The sequence below is a fragment of the Portunus trituberculatus genome, chromosome 5, assembly GCF_017591435.1.
Source record: "Portunus trituberculatus isolate SZX2019 chromosome 5, ASM1759143v1, whole genome shotgun sequence".
Lineage (NCBI taxonomy): Eukaryota > Metazoa > Arthropoda > Malacostraca > Decapoda > Portunidae > Portunus > Portunus trituberculatus.
In genome coordinates, this window is record NC_059259.1 from 132,343 (window position 1) to 145,883 (window position 13,541).

The window sequence follows — 13,541 nt, forward strand, 5'->3', positions numbered from 1 at the left end:
GTGTGTGTGTGTGTGTGTGTGTGTGTGTGTGTGTGTGTGTGTGTGTAATTCACTGTTTGATCTGCTGCAGTCTCTGACGAGACAGCCAGACGTTACCCTACAGAACGAGCTCAGAGCTCATTATTTCCGATTTTCGGATAGGCCTGAGACCAGGCACACACCACACACCGGGACAACAAGGTCACAACTCCTCGATTTACATCCCATACCTACTCACTGCTAGGTGAACAGGGGCTACACGTCAAAGGAGACACACCCAAATATCTCCACCCGACTGGGAATCGAACCCGTCCTCTGGCTTGTGAAGCCAGCGCTCTAACCACTGAGCTACCGGGCCGTGTGTGTGTGTGTGTGTGTGTGTGTGTGTGTGTGTGTAGCTATTCATATAATGCAGAATGTGCTGTATAGCAGCAGTAATCATGCTACCAGTGTGATGTATGAGTGCACTACTATGGACTGTGGCACATGGGGGGTAGTGTGGTGTGGTGTGTAAATGTATCAATGTACTGTATGGGAGTATATCAGCAAGGTGAGAGTGTGTGTTACATTATGCCAGCACAAGTATAGTGTTCCTTTTCCAGTCGCAGCAACATATAGTCTGATCTCACACTGTCTCACAGTGGCATGGTGCAGTCACCCTCGGTCTGCCCCTCACAGTCTGGTGGGTTTGGCAAATTGGCATATTTGTAGTTTCAGAAGCGGTGAGTAATCTGTCGCAGAGTAAGGTTTTGCAAACCTTAAGTTGACTTTATGATCAATGCAGTGAAATCACAAAGAGCAGTGATTTGCTGAGATTAAAATGTCCTAAGGTGGCCATGGCTGTTCAGACAGCAAACAATAGCTCGATATGGCACAAAAAGTTAAGTAAATCAAAAAATATAAACCTCTTGTTTTTCAAATCCAAAACGCTGAACAAAACTGTCCATGAGTGTTTAGCGAGAGAATCTTCCTTCCCTCCATGTGTAGGTGAGCTAGAGCAGTGAAGCCAGCCAATCAGGCCTAAAATCTTAGCAAAGAAAAATCAGTACGTTTGCTTGGCCACGCTCACACTTCCTTGCAACAAAAAGTTAAGTAAAAGGCCGTCCTATGCTACGCTTCAATCTTCTTCATCTGTCAGCAAAAATAAGTGATGCAGAATAAAAGGAACATACTTTCCATCAGAGCCTGCAGCTTGAAGCAAGTCAGGCTCTCGGAAAACGTCAGAATTTTTAAACGATAAAAGATTTGAAAGCTGTGTAGTGGTGGCAGCAGCAGCAGTGGCAGCTCAGACATCCTTCTTGGCAGAGTGTGGCGGCCACAGGTCTGTGGGGTGCGTGGCCGGGGAGGACCAGATGTTCCCCACAGAGTGGAACGGATCAAACCCCAAGCCTTTAGAGACGGCACCGCTGGCGTCATTACCTACTGCCACACTCTGCTGCAGGGAGTTATTCCATGGAGACTGCTGCTGCTGCTGCTGCTGCTGCTGCTGCTGCTGCTGCTGCTGCTGCTGCTGCTGTTGCTGCTGCTGTTGTTGGTGGTGTTGGTGGTGTTGGTGGTGGGAAGCTAGCTGATTCTGTCCTTGATCTGCCCCCCAGAAGGGAGGTGACCAGATATTAGAAAGGGAGTCCCACAGACTGGGGGTGGGGGCAGAGGTGGGGCTCTCGGGATGGTGGTGGGGGTGTGGGGCGTGGTGAGGGTGGTGGTGGTAGCCGGCACCTGTCGCTCCACTCCCCTCAGTCCACAGCGGGCTGGCCACCTGCAAGTGCTCATAGCGGGGCCAGTCCTCCTCACCTGCAGGAAAACATGGATCAATAACCTGGCACACACACACACACACACACACACACACACACACACACACACACACACACACACACACACACACACACACACACACACACCGCGTAGTGTAGTGGTTAGCACGCTCGACTCACACTCGAGAGGGTTCGGGTTCGAGTCCCGGAGGCGGCGAGGCAAATGGGCAAGCCTCTTAATGTGTGGCCCCTGTTCACCTAGCAGTAAATAGGTACGGGATGTAACTCGAGGGGTTGTGGCCTCGCTTTCCCAGTGTGTGGAGTGTGTTGTGGTCTCAGTCCTACCCGAAGATCGGTCTATGAGCTCTGAGCTCGCTCCGTAATGGGGAAGACTGGCTGGGTGACCAGCAGGCGACCGAGGTGAATTACACACACACACACACACACACACACACACACACACACCTGGTCTCAGGCCTATCCGAAGATCGGAAATAATGAACTCTGAGCTTGTTCCATAAGGTAACGTCTGGCTGTCTCGTCAGAGACTGCAGCAGATCAAACAGTGAAACACTCACCGCATAGTGTAGCAGTTAGCACACTCGACTCACAACTGAGAAGGCTCATGTTCGAGTCCCAGGTGCAGCAAGGCAAATGGGCAAGCCTCTTAATATGTAGCCCCTGTTCACCTGGCAGGAAGTAAGTATGGGATGTCACTCGAGTGGTTGTGGCCTCTCTTTCCTGGTGTGTGGAGTGTGTTGTGGTCTTAGTCCTACCCAAAGACTGGTCTATGAGCTCTGATCTCGCTCCATAATGGGGAAGGCTGGCTGGGTGACCAGCAGGAGACCATGATGAATTACACACACACACACACACACACACACACACACACACACACACACACACACACACAGGAAGTATTTACTGACACACATACACACACACTATACATGTACACAAAACAAACAACTGCTATCACAGCTGAGAAAACTTATTCTGAATCACCAGTACTGGGCGCTGAGTGGTGGCACTCACCTTGTAGACTGGGATGGCGGTGGCTGGTGTCATGGCTCTGCTGGGGCAGGCCCGGGGGAGGCCTGAGGGCAGGGGGTGCGCTGAGAGTTTTAGGGTCCCAGGAGTGGATGCTGTGGGGAGAGGAGGGCTCCACGTGCCCCGCACTGTACAGACTGCGAGTGAAGTCATCTTTGAGAGAGTGTTGGGAGAAGGGTGGGGCAGGATGGTGGTCTGGTGTGGGGAGGAGAGGGACGGCCGCCATGGTGGCAGCCATGGTGACGGCGGGTCCCGAGATGCCCCGTAGTGCCCCCAGGGCACCCCCAGCCCCATGAGGGTTGGTGGTCTTCTGGCCAATCACTCCAAGGGGCTTCTCCACTCGCTTCACTTCAGGATTAACCTTGGCAAAGGGTGTGTTCTTGGCCTTCTGCTTGTCCGTGCCGAGCAAGATAGCAGAGTAAGAGGACTCGCGGGGTGCCAGAGGCTGGGGTTGTGCTGGGAGGGGCTTGGGGCTGAAGACTGGGGGGCTGTTGTCCTGTTCCTGTGGTGTCTGGTGAGGGTCCTCCCAGGAAGTGGTGGGAGAGGAGCGGCCACTGCTGCCGGCGGCTGGGGTGCGGGGCGTGCGTGGCGGCTGCTCCTTGTCCCGCCCAGACTCCAGGAGCCTCACTGGCTTGACACTGTACGGCAGCTCCAGACTCTCCGGGACAAAGGAATCCACCGATCCTCCTCTGCCCGACTCCCGGCCCTTCTTGCCACCCTTGGCCTTGGCAGTGCCAGACTCAAAGCCACCGCCGACACCAGCATGGCCGGCATCCTCGTGGTGCGGAATGACTGTGACGCCACGGCTTCCAGACGTCTTGGTGGTGGGACTCTTAGTTTTGGTGTTCTTCTTCTTGGTAGCTCGACTGCTGCTGCTGCTGCTGCTGCTGCTGTTTCCACCTCCACTGCCACCACTGCTGCTACTGCTACTGCTGCTGCTGCTGCTGCTGCCACTGCTACTGCAGCTGCTGCTGCTGGCCTGGCTAGGGATAGGAGGCTCTGGTTGTCTGCCGGAGCCTGCCTCACCGAGGGACAGCTCATCAGTGTTAGAGCTCTCAGTTGTGGTAGAGGACGTCTCCTCCTCCTGGTGAGTGGGGACGGGTCGTGCTCGTCGCCGCACCCTGTGTAGTGCCTCCACCAGCGGCAGGTCTGTCTCTGTGCCCACAGACTGGCGCTGTACAGCCACTGCATCCTCCCGGGTGGTAGAAGAGGAGGAGGAGGAGGAAGGGCAGCGGCGGCCTGCCTCGCGTCCCTCTCCACTGCCGCTGCTGCCCTCCACCTTGCCCACTGCTCGCTGGAAGAAACTCGTCCATGACATGGACCCCATATTCTTGTTGCTTCCTTTAATATTATTATTGTTATTATTGACGTTACTGACATTATTGTTATTATTGTTACTGTTATTACTGATATAATGATTTCCTTTGTTTTTGTTACTATTCTTAGTTTGATTGTGGGCGGCCACATGGTCCGAGGGGGGGGAGGTTGGCCCGCTGCTGTCTGCACTGGCAGCCTTCGAGTCTGCTGGGCGAGGGCAGCGAGTCTTTGTACTTGAGGAGGCAGCCGAACCGTGGCCAGTCTTGCGGCCACCGGAACCAGGCTTGCGGCCATTGGCCACCACATCCTGCATGGCCGTGGCTTTCTTGGGTCGTTCCATCACAGCGTGGCCATTGACGTAGCCATTCCTGAGTCCGGCAGAGGAACCGCGGGTGTCAGATTGACCAATGGCATGGAGATCAAACACTTTAGTCTTGTCGAAGGGCGGCACATGGCCATTGGCTGGAACAGTGGTGGTCATGGCCACCACTGTGATCTTAAGAATGTGGTCAGCCTCCAGCAAGGCCAGCACCACCGCCCCACCCAGCATGGCCACCATCAGCAGCACCACAGCATAGTAAAGCGGCGCCTCCCATGTGGGGCGTGGAACGGCCGCCCCACACTCTGCTAGAAGCTGGGCGGGCACAGTGGCCACCAGGGAGTACTCCACCTGGCCGGAGGGACCCGCCTGACCTGCTACCTCAGCCAGGCTGGTGTGGATGACGAGGCGCTGCTGCACCTTGGCCAGTGTGAAGTCTGGGGTGAAGGCAATGTCCACCCTGTGGCTGGTGTTGGGTGCCAGCTGAAAGCCTCGGCAGTCCAGCACCTTGAAGCCGTAGCCCTCACACTGCGCCTCATTCACCCTGAAGCCCCACACTTGCACCGGCAGCTCTCCCGTGTTACGTGCCACAAACGAACGTTTCACTGTGAAGTTTGGCTGGTAGTAACGGCTGCTGCGCCCACCTGCAATGCACACATGTACCTCTAAGCCTTCCTGTAATACACACACACCTCTCAGCCTTCCTGTAATGATTACCACACCTGTATTCCTCCACAGTGTCACTCAACCAAGTTAGAAACATGTCGCTTTGCAAGAAAAGTTAAATAACTCCCAATTTGGATTTAGAAGGAAGATCATGTATAACAAATCTAATAAGTTTCTATACACAGATATGAGATGAGGTGCAAGAGTAAGAGATGAATGGATGGACACAATGTAATTAGATATTAAAAAGGCTTTTGACAGAGTACCACATAGAAGACTCCTATGGAAAATAGAACATATAGGAGTACAGGAAAGCATTTTAAGCTGGATGAGGGACTACTTAACAGGAAGAGAAATGAGAACAGTGATAAGAGACACCCCATCAAGTTGGAGCACAATAGCTGGTAGCATACCACAGGGGTCAGTGCTGGCACCAACAATGTTTCAAATACAAATTAACAATATACAGGGGAACCTGAGTAGCTACATAAATTTTTTTGTTGATGATGTGAAACTCTTAAGAGTAATAAAGACAATGAGAATTGTATGGAATTGCAGGGAGAAAAATACCATGTAATGAAAATAAGTTAAAGTAATAGAAGACCTACTTGGGAGTACAAATGGGTGAAGAGCTTATAATGAAAAAGAAAGAAGAGAAGGACCTGGGAGTGATTATACAAAACACTCTGACCCCAAAAAGACACATAAATGGATTATTTGCTTTAACATAAAAAACACTAACAAATATCAGGGTGGCATTTAACTACATGGACAAGAGTATCATGAAAACGATCATAACAATGATGATAAGACCTAGACCTGAATATGCAGCAGTGGCGTAGTCATCATATATGCAACAAGACATCAAGAAACTAGAAAGAATCTGAACAGCACCCACAAAGATGATGCCAGAAATAAAGGACCTTCTCTATGAAGATAGACAAAAGGAAATGGAACTACCAACTTTGAAAGATAGACTGTAGAGAGGATGGAAAACATACAGACAAGATTTGGTATCACTGATTTAAGATATAGATACACAGACAACAGGACACTCTAAGAAGATCAGGAAAAGTCAATGTTTGAGGAACATTACAAAGTTTAGTTTTCCAAATAGGACAGTAGACATCTGGAACAGCTTGAGAGATGAGATTCTAACAGCAGAAAGTGAGCAAAAATTTAAGGAAAAGTTGAATAAAACTAGATATGGAGACAAGTCACTATGAGCCCTGCTCTAGCTCTGTAAGATACAACTAAGTAAATACAACAAAGTTACTGGTATAATTAGTAAAAGTGAAAAAGACACAGCAAGGAATATATGGAGAAAAAGGGAGGACATAAGAATTGGGGAGAATTTAAGGCAGTAAAAAATGAATGTCCAAACCCTAAGAGAGGAACAAAGGAACTATGAGAAAGATATAATTGATAAATGGAAAAATGAGCTGAAACTCTTTTATAGACATGAGAATGGAAAAAAAAGAAGCAAACAATAGATATATTAAAACTTGATAATGTCACATAAGAGGATGCAAGATCACAGGCAGAATTAATGAATATGTGTTTTTCATCAGTATTCACCAAAGAAAACAAATTTGAAGGAACAAGAACAGGTCACAGGGACAAGATAGTGAGGGAGATTCATGTGGGTGTCAAAAAAATCAAGAAAATCATGAAAAAATTGGATGTGAATAAGGTTCAAGGGCCGAATGGGTTGTCAAATTGGATATTGAGGAAAAGTAGTGAACGGCTGGCAGAGATATTACTTATCATAGTGTGTTTTTTTTAAGGAAGCAAAAGTCTCTCTAGACTGGAAAAGGGCCAATATTGTACCAATTTTCAAGGGAGTTTATAAAGAAGAACCACTGTTAGGGACCAGTGTCCCTAACATGCATAGTTGCAAAAAAAGCTGAAAAAATTGTTAAAGGCAAATGGATGCAACAGCTGGAAGAGTCACACACACTAAATGGATGACAATTTGATTTCAGAATTGGAAGATCTTGTTTGTTCTTATTGAGTTTCTACAGCAGAGCAATAGATATAATTCAGGAGAGGGACGGATGGGCAGACTGTGTCTACTTGGATCTAAAAAGAAAAAAGCTTTTCATAAAGTACCACATTAAAGATTGCTATGGAAAATAAAAAAAATATAGGATGTTTACAGGGAAAAGTACTGGATTGGATGTCAGATTTTTTAAAGGTCAGAGAAATGAGAAGTGATAAAAGATGAAAAATCAAAATGGTGCAGAGTTATAAGTGGAGTTCCACAGGGAATGGTTCTGGCCCCTGTAATGTTCATAGTTTATATTAATGACATGGTTGATGAGGTGGACAGTTATATAAGCTTACTTGAAGATGATGCAAAGTTACTGAAATGAGTAGATAATGTTGCAGAAAGATTTGAGTAAGATACACAAGTGGAGCAAGAATTGGATATAGAATTTAATACAAAAAACTGAAAAATGATGGAACTAGGGAAAAACAAAAGAAGACAGACAAGATCTTACACTATGGGAGGGGTAGAAATAAAAAAAAAAACTAAGAAGGAAAAGACCTGGGTATTACAATAAATGACAATTTATTACCAGAAAAACACAAACAAAATATTTGGGGAAACTTTGAGTTACTGAGAAAATGAAATGGGCATTTACCTATATAGATGAAGAGATGATGGAAAAAAATAATAGAAGACATGATCCAACCTAAACTAGAATATGCTGCACTTACCTGGTCACCACATAATAAGAAAGATAGAAAGGATTCAAAGAGTCGCAACCAAAATGGTTCCAAGTTTGAGAGACCTCACCTATGAGGACAGATTAAAGATATCAAAACTTTCAACATTGCAACAGATGAGAGAAAGAGGAGACCTAATTGTTATATACAGAACATGGAAGAGGATGGACACAGTTGACAAAGACGACTTATCGGTGTGGGACTCAAGAGATACAATGGGACACAGCATGAAACTGAAAAAGACTGTGTAGAAGAGAAACTAAGAAATAAAACTACCCAAATAAAAGCATAGAAATATAGAACAATTTGGATGAAACAGCATTTCAAGCAAGAAATATTCATAACTGTAAGGCTAAACTGGATGAAGATAGGACAGCACAAATATCGCTCTTTCCTGTAAAGCACAACTAGATAAATACACACACACACACACACACACACACACACACACACACACACACACACACACACACACACACACACACACACAACAATGTTTGTAAAGCCACAGAATGTACAAGAAAATGTGCACATGGATGACATTAAGATACCTAAAAAGGAGTTATATAAAATGTTGGAGGAACTTAAAGATGATAAAGCGATGGGACCAGATGAAGTTTCAGGAAAATTATTGAAGGAGTGTAGAGAAGAATTGATTGATCCATTATATGATATTATAAGGTGTTCACTAGAAACAGGGGAAGTACCAGTAGAGTGGAAGAGAGCTGAAGTGGTGCCCATTTATAAGGGAGGCAGTAAGGAAGAGCCTCTTAACTATAGACCTGTGTCTCTAACAAGTGTGGTCGGTAAGATTTGTGAGAGGGTGATAAAGAAATATTGGATACGGTTCCTGGAGGATCATAAGTTATTATCGGATCATCAATTTGGCTTCAGGAAAGGGAGGTCATGTGTAACAAATCTACTGAGCTTTTATTCAAGAGTGGTTGACAAAATACAAGAGAGAGAGGATGGATGGACTGTGTATATTTGGATTTAAAGAAAGCTTTTGACAAGGTACCTCACAAGAGACTGTTATGGAAAGTAGAGATTTATGGAGGACTGAAAGGAAAAGTGTTAAAGTGGATGGAAAACTACTTGAGATGGAGGGAGATGAGAACGGTAATAAGGGATGCAAAGTCGGACTGGTTGGTGGTGGAGAGTGGAGTCCCACAAGGTTCAGTGCTGGCACCAATACTTTTCCTTGTATATATTAATGACATGCCAGAGGAGTAAACAGTTATATTAATTTGTTTGCGGATGATGCGAAGTTGTGTAGGTGTGTGAAGAGTGAAGAAGATTGTGAAATTTTACAGGCAGACCTGGATAAGATTTGGGAGTGGAGCAAGAGGTGGCAAATGGAATTTAATCTGAGCAAAAGTCATGTGATGGAGATGGGGAAGAGTGGAAGACGGCCAAGAGGGTCATATAAGATGGGTGAAGAAGTAGTGTTGAAAAAGGTGGAAAAGGAAAAGGATTTGGGAGTGATAATACAAGACCATGGGCAGTTTGAGGCTCATATTGATAAGATGTTTGGAGAAACGTATAATTTGATAAAAATATTGGATTAGCCTTCCATTATATGGATAAAGATATGATGAAGAAATTAATTAGTATGGTAATTAGACCAAGATTGGAATATGCTGGAGTGGTTTGGTCCCCTTATAAAAGAAGCATATAAGGAAGTTGGAGAGATTGCAGAGAATGGCAACAAAAATGGTTCCGGAATTGGCAGAAATGACCTATGAGGAGAGATTAAAAGAAATGAATTTGCCTACCTTGGAACAAAGAAGAGAAAGAGGAGATTTAATACAGGTTTATAAACTGTTGAATGGACTGGATGAAGTGGATAATGAGCAAATGATGTTGAGAGAGGAAAACTTAAATAGAACTACAAGATCGCATAGTAAAAAGATAGCCAAGGGAATATGCTTGAAGGATGTGAAGAAATATAGTTTCCCACAAAGATGTGTGGAGGTGTGGAATGGTTTGAGTGAGGAGGTGGTGTCAGCAAGGAGTGTGCATAGTTTTAAAGGAAAGTTGGATGTGTGTAGATATGGAGACGGGGCCACACGAGTATGATACCCAGGCCCTGTAAAATTACAACTAGGTGAATACAACTAGGTGAATACACACACACACACACACACACACACACACTTGCATATTAACCTAGTGTAATATGCAAGATGTGTGAAAAAGTAATAAAGAAGCAATGGATCGGGTTTCTTGAAGCCAATTTGGTTTTAGAAAAGGTCGGTCATGTGTGACAAATTTATTGAGTTTCTACTCTAGAATAGTTGATAAAGTACAAGAGAGAGAGGGATGGGTTGACTGTATTTATTTAGATCTAAAAAAAGGCTTTTGATAAAGTGCCACATGAAAGATTACTATGGAAGTTAGAGGAGAAGGGTGGCTTAAAAGGAAGCACATTGAGATGGATGAAGAATTACTTAATGGGAAGAGAAATAAGGACGATAGTTAAAGATATGAAGTCCAAGTGGAGAACAGTAGACAGCGGAGTGCCACAGGGTCAGTATTGGCACCAATACTTTTCTATATATATGACATGCCAGAGGAGTGAACAGCTACATAAATCTGTTTGCGGACGATGCGAAACTGTGCAGAATCATTAAACAAAAGAGGATTGTGAAATACTACAGGAAGACTTAAACAAGATCTGGAAATGGAGCAAAAATGGAGATGGAATTCAATGTGGACAAAAGCCATGTCATGGAAATGGGAAAAAGTGAAAGACGACCAGTGGGAATCTATAAGATGGGAGATGGAGTAGAACTAGAAAAGTAAAAAGGAAAAGGACTTGGGAGTGACAATGGAAGAAAATAATCAACCGGTTAGCCATATTGATAGAATTTTCAGAGGCGTATAATTTGCTAAGGAATATTGGAGTAGCATTTCACTATATGGACAAGGAAATGATGAAGAAATTGATAAGTACTAAAATAAGACCTAGATTGGAATATGCAGGAGTTGTGTGGACTCCCCATAAAAAGAAACACATAAGAAAATTAGAGACTACAAAAAATGGCTACAAGAATGGTTCCAGAATTTAAAGGGATGGCATATGAGAGACTAAAGGCAATGGATCTACCAACCTTGGAGCAGAGAAGAGAGAGAGGGGATCTGATACAAGTTTATAAATTGATTAACGGAATGGATGAAGTGGATAATGAGAAACTGATCCTGAGAGAAGAATATGACTTTAGAAGCACAAGATCGCATAGTAAGAAACTAAGGAAGGGACGATGTCTGAGAGATGTTAAAGAATTTAGTTTCCCGCAAAGATGTGTTGAGACTTGGAACAGTTTGAGTGAGGAAGTGGTATCAGCAAAGAGTGTACATAGTTTTAAAGAAAAATTGGATAAGTGTAGATATGGAGACGGGACCACACGAGCATAAAGCCCAGGCCCTGTAAAACTACAACTAGGTAAATACAACTAGGTAAATACACACACACACACACACACAGTTATATTAATTTGTTTGCTGATTATGTAAAATTGCTAAAAGAAATCAAAACCCGAGAAGACTGTTTGCTGCTGCAGGATGATATAAGCAAAATCTATGAGTGGAGTGGGAAGTGGAAATCAGAGTTCATTGCCAAGAATTGTCACATAATGGAACTAGGAAATAGCAGAAAACCGGTATGGAACTATCTGATGGGAGAGGAACAAATAATGAAAACCAAAGAGGAAAACGATCTTGGAGTGATTATACAGGAAAATCTGAACCCCGAAAAACACATAAGTAAGATATTTGGATTAGCATATAAAATGTTGACTAATATTAGAGAGGCATTCAATTCATGGACAAAGATATGATGAAAAATATTATTACAAGTATGATACTTCCAAAGCTGGAATATGCAGTAGTGGTGTGGTCTCCAAGCTTTAAAAATGATATAAGAAGATTAGAACGGATCCAGAAGATAGCTACAAAGATGGTACCAGAACTTAAGGACCTAACATATTAAAGAAAAATTGGAGAAATAGAGACATGGAGATAGGACACTATGAGCCCTGCTCAAACCCTGTACAATATAACTAGATAAACATACACACACTCACACACACACACACACACACACACACACACACACACACACACACACACACACACACAAAACAATCTGCGGAGGATGTCCTATATAGAACATCAAAGTTAAGAGAGATAGAAGGTTGTAAAGAGGTGTTTGTGAGAAAGAATAGAAATGAGGAAGAGAGGAGAAGATATAAGGAATTGGTGGAAGAGGCGAGAAGGAAAAATGATGAGCGGTCTGAGGAGGAAAGAGAAAAGTTTTTGGAGAGTTATAGAGAGAGAGTCAGAAAGTGGTATATGGAAAGAAGGAATACGGAGGAACCCCTAGAGGGAGCAGTGGGTGGACCGTAATGTATACTAATATAGATGGGATACTGTCAAGTAGATTGGAATTGCAAGACTATATGATAGTGGAGAAGCCTGATATCGTGTGTTTGACTGAGACAAAATTGCATGAAAAAACAAAGATAAATTTGGATAATAAATATAATATATGGAGAAAGGATAGGGAGAGTAAAGGTGGAGGAGGAGTTATGATTATGACGAAGAAAGAAATAAATGTGGATAAGGTTTGGTATGGGAAGAACAACGCAGAAGTGATAAGCATAAGGATAAAAAGTGATGGAAAAGAATTAATAATTATGGTGACCTATGTACCTCCTAAAACAAATTCTTGGACATTAAGGGAATACGACAATATGATCAAGGATACTTTACAGAGTTTGGAAAGTGTATTATCTGGAAAAGAAAGGTGATACTAGTAGGAGATTTTAATTGTAAGGAGGTGGATTGGGAAAATCTAGTAAGTGGTGTTGGAGAAGAAGCATGGGAGAGAGATTTCTTAATCTAATGATGGAAAATATGATGGAACAGAGGGTGAAGGAAAATACTAGATATAGAGGAGATGATGAACCGGCTAGACTGGATTTGGTGTTAACAAGAGAAGTGTACCTATGTGGAGATATACAATACAAGTGTCCTTTGGGAAAGAGTGATCATGTGGTTATGGAAATGCAGATAGCAACAACACAGCGAAGGAAGGACGAGACATACAGGAGTGGTAGATTGAATTATAGAAAGATGGACACAGAAAGTTTGAAAAATTATTTCAGAAAATTAGATTGGGAGGAGATGTTACAAATCAGAGAAGTGCAAAAGAAATATGAGATTTTTATGAAATATTATAAAGAAGGAGTTATGAAATTTGTACCAAAGTATAAACCAAGAGAGGAAGGAAGAAAGGATTGGTTTAATGCAACTTGTGTTAAGGCTAAGGAAAAGAGATGTGGCTTGGAAAAGATGGAAAAGAGCAGGAATATACTAAATAAGGAGAATTATAGAGTGGCAAGAAATGAGTATGTGAGGGTAAGGAGGAGGAAGAAAGAAAATTTGAAAAAGATATTGTAGACAAGAGTAAGGAACACCCAAAATTGTTTTACAGGTTCATAAATGGTAAACTTAAAAAGAGAGAGTCCATTGAAAGATTAAAAGGAGAGCAAGGGATAGTAGATGACCCTAAGAATATAGCGGAATTGCTAAATAATAGGTTTCAGCAAGTATTTACTAAAGAAACAATGTTTGTAAAGCCACAGAATATACAAGGAAATGTGCACATGGAGGACATTAAGATACCAAAAAAGGAGTTATATAAAATGTTGGAGGAACTT

The 13,541-nt window shown here is 43.5% G+C and overlaps 1 protein-coding gene across 1 annotated transcript in view; it reads right to left on the reverse strand.

The window, feature by feature from the left end:
- Nucleotides 1–257: 257 nt before the first annotated feature.
- Nucleotides 258–13,541, reverse strand: part of LOC123513916 (transmembrane protein 131-like) — an 80,996-nt gene continuing 67,712 nt past the window's right edge. Inside the window, 2 exon segments of the mRNA XM_045271403.1 lie at nucleotides 258–1,770; nucleotides 2,769–5,063. Of these exon segments, the coding sequence (XP_045127338.1) occupies nucleotides 1,265–1,770; nucleotides 2,769–5,063 (2,801 nt within the window). The 3' untranslated portion in view covers nucleotides 258–1,264.